This window comes from Ptychodera flava, chromosome 1 (assembly GCF_041260155.1).
Source record: "Ptychodera flava strain L36383 chromosome 1, AS_Pfla_20210202, whole genome shotgun sequence".
NCBI lineage: Eukaryota > Metazoa > Hemichordata > Enteropneusta > Ptychoderidae > Ptychodera > Ptychodera flava.
Window position 1 is genome coordinate 21,182,926 of NC_091928.1, and position 8,737 is coordinate 21,191,662.

At 39.5% G+C, this 8,737-nt stretch overlaps 1 protein-coding gene across 1 annotated transcript in view; it reads left to right on the top strand.

The window, feature by feature from the left end:
• LOC139132666 (arrestin domain-containing protein 4-like) overlaps window positions 1-8,224 on the top strand; it is a 39,590-nt gene extending 31,366 nt beyond the window's left edge. Inside the window, exons 5-7 of the mRNA XM_070698936.1 lie at window positions 2,690-2,923; window positions 3,774-4,029; window positions 5,499-8,224. Of these exons, the coding sequence (XP_070555037.1) occupies window positions 2,690-2,923; window positions 3,774-4,029; window positions 5,499-5,533 (525 nt within the window). The 3' untranslated portion in view covers window positions 5,534-8,224. The remainder of the gene's footprint in view (window positions 1-2,689; window positions 2,924-3,773; window positions 4,030-5,498) is intronic.
• Window positions 8,225-8,737: the final 513 nt, after the last annotated feature.

The window sequence follows — 8,737 nt, forward strand, 5'->3', positions numbered from 1 at the left end:
TTCACTGATCAGTGATTCATACAGTTTGAAATTTTTGTTGCAATCAGCTTACGTTCGTTCAGTTCAGTTTCTTATCCAGGGATGGCCAAAGTCAGTAGTTATAGAATGTTTTGACAACCAAATGTTTATTCTCATACCGACTCATTTACCACCCTGTAGTCCGTTGATGTTTTATAATGTGTAGGGTTGAATAAATCCTGTGCGTTAATCTCTGTGACCACCAAACATTTTTGTCTAATTGTGAGAAAGTTGCCATGTTTGTGATCTGATGGACTGGCTGTTGGACTGGTTTGTGCTTATTGCAGTGTACCGTATATTAGAATTGAAGGCTAGAGGATCACTGAATGTGCGTCTAACCCTTTCACTGCAATGGTTTGGTCCAACCCCATTGTTTTCCATGGTGAATGTGGTCCATGTACAGGGAAATGGGGGTGAACAGGTGAATTACATCACCCTCTGACCACTAAAACCTGAATAAGTTTGCCCATCTTATGCTTGTGAAATGAGCTTTGGACAACCAGGCCTGGTCCCTCTTCCTCAAAATAATACCATGCGCCTTTAGTAATTATTTGATTACCATGGTTTGGAACACTGTCTGCGTGATTGTAATGGGTGTTTACAAGACAGAAGGTGGCATATGGCACTATGCTCCAAATTACCACTTACATCCTGCAAGGGGATTCCTTTTTTTTCTATAAGATTTTGTCACATAGGATTTCAATGAGATGTAGTTTGTTACAGTGTTCCTTAGACAGTTTAATTTACAACCGCTGTGTGTATCTCATGGTACAGGATGCTGTATTTCATAATACCATAGACAGACAGTGCAGCTCTTTCAGACATGCAAGTACTGTACATTCTAGCATCAAATACAGTACTGTCACATCAATGCAAGGATGCTGTAACTGACATTTTTGCTAGAGCCACTTATCTCCTAGAAATGACTCGGAATGACTTGTTACATAGGTTAAGATTCAAATAAAGAGAAATCGTAGGGTAGAACTATTGTTGAATATTTATTAGAACATGTTTCACATTCTTATTGTTATATATAATTCCATGGTATTTTTCTTTGTTTGACGTCATCGTATACGAGTGTTTTTCGCGGAGCCGTACAACTCGAGCCGAAGGCGAGAAGTTGTGCGGCTCCGCGAAAACACGAGTATACGATGACGTCAAACAGAGAAAAATACCATGGGATTATATATTTATCACATGAACAGTCTTCTTATTTTTCTTTTGACGTGAATGGATCAAAATTATCGTAACAAATTGCATGAATTTCGTCGCGATTTGTGTTTTACTTACGCGGATTACTTTCATTTAAAGAGTAAAGCGGCCCGTCACCCAGGAGATACTTTCATTCATAAATCCCATCAAGCTGAAATTTGCTACATCAAATGGTATCTCCACCAACCAGATGTACGGATTCGGTCACGTGAACCTGTCAATCATTGTCTCGCGCTGTACCGACGCCAAGGCAAGTCAGTCATCGGTGGACATAACTTTCATCGTGCTAGCGACGAATAGCCATAGTATTCAGAGTTATTCAGAATATTTACAAATAGATTTATGAAGTAAATGCAACGACACGATCGAAACAGTAATTCTCATTCTCAGAGATTCCGTGGCTTTTCAAAATATCACACAAGTTTACGACCGTGGCGAGCGCGAAAGATTCCGTTCGATGACACACAGAGTGTACCTCATTGCATGTTTATGCCCACAACGCTGCCGTCACCGGTCTCTGCCATGCCGATGTCAACTCGTTAATCCCGATCTCGGTCGTCAATGTTTTCGTCTTAAGGACTTTGATGTTTGCAGTGACATATATCTCACCCGTAGATACATCCTAATTTTACTTGACGGAAACTCTGTTTTGAGTGTTGTCAGAGTCAACTTTCGAAGTACATCGGATTCCACAGCGCTGCAATGCATATACAGCTCAACAGTTGATGTCTTCGCTAGCGCTACAGCTTTACGCCGCGCTACAGTTTTGATTCCGAGCAAGAATTTACGGAATTTTTTGTATGATGAAGGAAATTTATCGTTGTTAGTCGAATGACTTTATGCTTGTGCCTGTATGTCTCTTTCCCGAAGATTATACTGTACTCATTTATTCAGTTGAACTTCCGTTGAGGTGAAGATTTCAGGTTTATCACCAACCGGGATCGCCAGGTACGACGCGTACGTCCACATTGAGCCTTACGAGGCGACTCGACTGGATCGGCGGTATCCCCATTCGATTCTCGGGAACAGCTATAGTTTTAGCGACTCGAAATTTCGCTGGACATGCCTTCTGTGTTTCCATGTGTGGATTTATCGGGTCACCTTTTTTGAAAAAGTGTCATGAGAGCACGGCATCGATCACGACAAATCGGTCTATGTTCACGTCGCGACCCGCATGTATGAACGGTACCATGCAAGAAAAAAGTTCCGGTTGATGACGTACAACAGGGGTAATTCGGATTTCTTATCCGTCCTGTTCTACGTCACACAGGTGGGAATTCGGGCCAGTTCATGTGATAGTGGCTGTAATTGTTACAAATTAAGTTTTTCTAACACACTTGAAAAATGTAAAAATTTTAGATAAGATCTTATCGCATTGATGCGACGTTATATCAAAAGTATCAACTCAAATTGTCCTTCAACAGGCAAATGATGACTCTCTTACCATTCCTTATTCCAGATTGCATCATTCACTGCGCAACCTCCAGGTATCACTGGTGCTATCGCAAGGGGTGTCCTGGGAAGACAGACAGAGACGAGGTCTTGCAGGCAAGTTATAAGCAGGCTTGAAGAAGACGGATGTGGGGCGAGGAGTTCCAGGAGCTGGGTCCAAAAAGAATTAAAAATACCCCAGTCTTGTGCCACAACAGGGCTACAGGGGTGTGATTTTATTGATATAAAGTACTTTGTAGAGGTAAGTCTCCATGTCTGAAGACAAATTCAGAATGTTTGTTGACTAAAGTTTGGGTTGACTAGGGTAGCACGCACCTCAAAACTTACACTTCTAAACTTCTACTCAAACTTTCTTTGAGGAAACTTTAAACCATTCTGTTTTAAAATTAAGAATAAAAATCAGTAGTCATCATGCTAATTTCATTAGTGAAACAAATTTCCCAAATTTTACTGCATTGAAAATTCAAGATGGCAGCTATCCCTGTGTTAACTCTATGGGAAAAAAGCTGGTGTTTGATTTTCATGAAAACAAGACAGTAAAAAACCTTGCTTACTCCACAACCTTTGAAATCAGTCCACATAAACAGAATACCAGCAAAGTATTGTAGAAGTTTGAGAGTTCAAATATCTGCCCGAGACACAAGCTACCTTGAATAACACTCCTATCAGACTAGATTGAACTCTCTGCAGACGTGTACTTGTAGGATCATTGTTTACTATTTCTACATGAGAAAAACCTGTTGTTTTTTATAGTATCTTCCAAAAATTGTTGTAACGATGATCAGCCTGTAATCATCAGATTAGCTACTAGAAGATGACTATGAAAAAGTTTTCATTGCAGTATACATGTACCACAGACAAAACAATGTTGTTGTCAGACAAGCTGTATTGGCCTCGAGAGAGTGATGACTGTCTCAGCTCCTTATTTTCCTCAAATGAATGAAATCTCAATGTGTTCACCCCATTTCTTTGTAAACTGATCCACAATCAGTATTGATAACAATACATGTGGGCCAAACCATGGTTGTGAAAGGGTAGACTTTCTGACAAGCCCCACTGGTAACACTGACACTGGTAACTTCTCTTCACAGCTTCAGGCATCATTCTCAGGATTTTGCCAACCTGATCTCACGCTACGCTGTCCAGTTACAATAGGACTTATACCACACAGGCATCGGCATCGGCGGCATGGTCACCATGGAAACACGTCAAGTCGTAACCGTTCGGCCAATGCCTCGATGTCGAGTCGTAACCGCAGTCGCACAGCGAATGCAACGACAACGACGGCGCCAACTCCCGACGGCCAAGCGAACACACCAAGTGCAATGGATATTGAAAAGAGTTTAAGTAAGTATTTGAAGTTTGACAAATTTGAAATAATATGGTAGACTGGACCAAATTGCGTGGCTTTTTACTGCAGCGGGCAGCTACTAGCTGGCCTAGCCACTGGTGTGCCTTTCAAACGCCCTCTAGGGTTACAAGTGGTCTATGTAAGCAAATGATTGGCAGGGTCCTTGCTCGGACTTACGGAGTGATTAGTTTATCACAAGAAATAATCTATTGCAGCCGATAGATCTCAAGACTTGATAAGGGGAGGTTTTCTTGTCTTGGTATGATCTGAGATCAGCATGGCATGGCATGCAGAAAATAATGAGGTAACTAGGCCTGTCACCAATGTGGAAAGGCCTCCATCACTGGGCATGTCTCCATGTTCCGTGAATACATGGTTTTCAGTCCCACTCAATCAAGTTGATAATTAGCCGGATTTGAAATACAAGAGACAAAAAGCTGCCACATTGAACATTCTTGAAATAAACTTCCATAATTAGTGAATAAAGAGTAAGGGCACATCATTCAATGGTCATGAAAAACTGGGAAAACTTTGCGTGCCAGCCATACATATTCATAAAGTCTGTCTGTCATTATGAATTGTTTATAGCAAGCAAAACCCTGCTTGAGGAAGTCTGTGGGCCATCACATTCACCCCATGATCTACACAACAGTCTGCCAGAGAATATTGTTTCATTTTGCTCTCAGTTTACTATCTCTTGACATTTACACACCCACAGACTTAAGGCAAGTCTAATAATATTGGTAACATTCCATGATTTCCCCTTCCCAAGATATTCCACAAATCACTTAATCAAAGTAGTTTTACCTCTGACAGTGGAAAGTTGTGAAAACCTGGATCCATGTATAATAAAACAAATCCCTTCTAACATGCAATCAGGATAAAATTAGTTCCAAAAAGTGTGGACCTTGTAATAACAGCTCATTTTATACGGACAGTGGCATTAACTTTTGATAATACTTTCATTATTTTTATTCAAAAAAGCAAGACAAATATAACTTCCTTATTCATCTCTGTACAATACTGTTTAGTTCAAATTCAAAGCATTAACCTTGCCAACACAATGCATCGTTCACAGTGCTATTATTGTTGACAAGTGAATTCTAGTCAAGTTCAACCCCCAACAATATCAATGGATATATTACACACATACAGACTATGCTGTCATGTTAGACACTGCATTTATGATGTGATTTTGGAGAGTGGAGCAGAAACTGAATTGTACCTGACATATTGCAAATATTGAACATACATCAAGATTTACAGCTAGTTGAGCTTGAAATCTATTAAACACGATTAAATATGGCATGTGATATTTTTGTGTTTCTTTTTTCAATGATCAAGTTGCTTGAAATCTACCATTGTACTTGTAAAAAGTGCCAAAACTTGCTATAGGGGCACATATTATTATTTCTAGAGTTTTCCAGTGGTGTGTAACTGCTCTGTATTATCCATTCATCCACAGATGTGTCTTCAGGGGACGTCTTAGCCATAATATAGAAATGACCAAAATGCTATACTCAACTCTGCTTCTACGATGTGTATGGACTAATGGACTTCTGTCACTTGGAGCTCACACTTTCCCCTGGCCCCAAAATGGACCGATATCCGTGATGCTCTCTTTGACTTTCTTGAATGTCTGAAATAGTGCCGGAAGGCAGAAACATCTCAAAATTTTTGGATATGCCGTTGACTCTACCAGGACAAGACATCGCAGTTAGCTATGATGTTGCATTCCGAGAGACGAAGTTCAAAGTGACTGAAACAGTTTTGTGAAATACTGCAGTGTGCAGATGTTGATTGTGAGGAATCAACTTTGCTGTAGTTGGCACAGCGCAAAGGATATCATGCAAGCCTTGGTGCCTGGCTTTGTGAACTGGAATAAAGTAGTGGATATAAAATGGATCATCTGAACAGTACATGATGGGCAATGCAAGGAGGCAGATCCTTAGAACCACAACATGGCATGCCTTGCCCGTGCCTGGGATTCTCCAGAAATCTTTACCTGCACTTACCATCCTGCCTAGCTAGAAGTCAAGTCACCACTGCTGTTATTGCTTTTCAATGACCATGGAAGCCTACCCTGGATATTACCCACAAGCCTTTGCAGAACTACCCACAAGCCCTCGTTGGAAATATACATCTTTGATGTGTCTCGTTTCAAGTGGAGGATCAGCTAACTTGTTTGTTTGTTATTAGCAAAACCGACGGCGAACAAAATTCCTTTGGGGGTTTTTATAAATATTTGAAAATCTAGATATGCACTAATGCAAAATCATCATTAATTTTTTTCATTTTAAATCCGTGCTATTCCCACCCCATTATGATGTTGGAGTTTGACAAAAAATAGTAGGCATATTGCAAGTGCCTCCCCAGTAGAAGTATCAAATAAAAAGTCGTCCGGAAAAAAACAAAACAAATTACAACAAGTTCAGAGCTTTCTCTGAAGAACACTAAAGTCTTAGCATAAGACTTATCATCCCCCAAAATAATGTAAATCAATTTGCCACAGTAGGTATATGAAAATGTTGGCAATATTGGTCTAAAGCAGTGAAATTATGTGGACATTTTGCTTTTAGAAGATTGAGATGATGGAAGGCAAAAAAGATAGGATAAGTCATTGTGACATATGAAAAGATAATATTGTCCCTCTTTGCTATCCCTGAACTTCAAAGTGCCTCCTTAATATACCAATGCATCCATGTCATCCTGTTCCAAGTCATGTGTGGGCCAAAAATAGTAAGATTAGGGTAGGAACTGCAGTCTTTCAACTGTGTAAAGTTTCTCATCTCCAGGTATGTGATGGTCGCTGGAGTTTGAACATTGGTTGTGCAGGGTATGTTTAGTCACGCTGGGAAGTTTCTTGATTCTGTAGTATAGTGTACAGAGCATGCTCAGTGACCTTTTGACCTTTTAAACTAATCATTTCATACCCTGGTTTATACCAATATTCACTTTAGTTGGAGAATACAAGTACCAAAGTATTATCCACACCAATCCACTACTGATTGATTTTAAAGGCAAAAAATATGTCCTGGGGAGAAGAAAATATAACAAATGTTCCCTCAGTGATTGACCACAATACCAGTCTCTGTGGCATGTGAGAAAAACCCTAGGCATTCTTGTACAAGGGGAATTGTACTGTGCAGATGGTGATCACTACTTCTGCAACTTTCTGCGTAATTTTCATGCAGCATAACAAGGCCTTAAAGTGTCTTTGTGCCTTCTTTTTCCTGAACTGGTGCACTTCTTGGCTATCAATCAAGTCTAGCTGCAACACTGGCAACCAGTGGGTGTTTGCAACACTAGCCGATACCCCCCGTGGTGGCACTGTCGCAATAAGAAGCCTTTAGCTTACCTTATTGGCAAGACTGAAGTATAGTGGGCCCTCTACTTAGCTGTAGTACAATCCAACATTATCTTAGGGGGTATGTTTGTATATATTCACTGTGAAAGGCACCCTCAGACAAGCACTGATTTCTACCCAGTGGATTAGTAGGCCCAGTGCTCTCCAGGTTATGCCGTTATTATTTTCTTGAAACTTGTGAACACAGATGACAAGGAGGCTGTTCTATTTTTGCTACTTCTGAAAATCACACATCTCCAAACTTTTAAATTTAGTCAAATATGTTTAAGAATGACCCACCTCACAATCAATAGTTCAACAATTTTGTCTGCTCTTTTATAATGAAGTTAGAGACAAATGACTTTTTCAAATTCTTGGTTGTTATCCTCACCATAAAAATGTGCCTTGACTATTCCTGAAGTATTGTCTGTATTTTATAACATCATAAAAACAAATTCGACATTTCATGACATTTTAAAAAGCTAGCTTTTAAGAGTGTTTTTGTATTTTTGACCCCAATTGAAATTTTACAGATGGTTTCAGTGTTCACAGATTTCTATTTGTTTAACTTTTTCATGGAAATTGTGAGATTCTACCAAAATTTGGCCCACACCTAGCAATTCCATTAATTGACATTTTTAATACGCTAGGAGTTCCAGTTGCTTTGCAAAGCTGTTGGAGGGCACCCTAAGATTGCTTCCATAATGCAGGTTGGACCCAGTGTTGTTCAGGTACTTCAAAATTAGGCAGTGAAGAGTTCAAAGTCAGCCTTCTAACTATGCAAAACTCACGACTAGTGACCAGTATCAAACTCTTTATTTAAAATAATGTGGTTTCCTTTGTAGAAAAAACAAATGAAAAGAATTTTCTCTTTCTTTGTGAAAAAAAATTGTCCCAAACAGGCAGCTCAGTACTGGTGTAGCAGTACGTACACGGTTAGATCAGTCACCAATGGGAAACTAATTTGACAGTAACTCAATTCTATGATGTGATTTCCATATTCAAAATAATTCCTGTTGCTGGATAAGACTATGAGGAGTGCTAAAACAAGTTATTTCAATGAACTTGACTTTTTGTCAGGTCGCATCAAACATTATGGTACAGCTGTGTTTTGTCATTGCCAAATCATTATCTAGGTTGAGCGTGATAAATCTTTGTCACAGCTCAGCCGTCCATATTATTTCATTCATAGTATTTGTAAATCAGTAAAAGAGCTGATTACATTTAAGACGAGTGTAATTATGTGAACTGTCATTTGAGAAACTTAAGATAATCACCCTGTACAGAAATAGTCCATACAGCTTTAATATGAAAATCAACTGTAGAGGGCGCCATACATTGGTGACATTAGAAGTAGA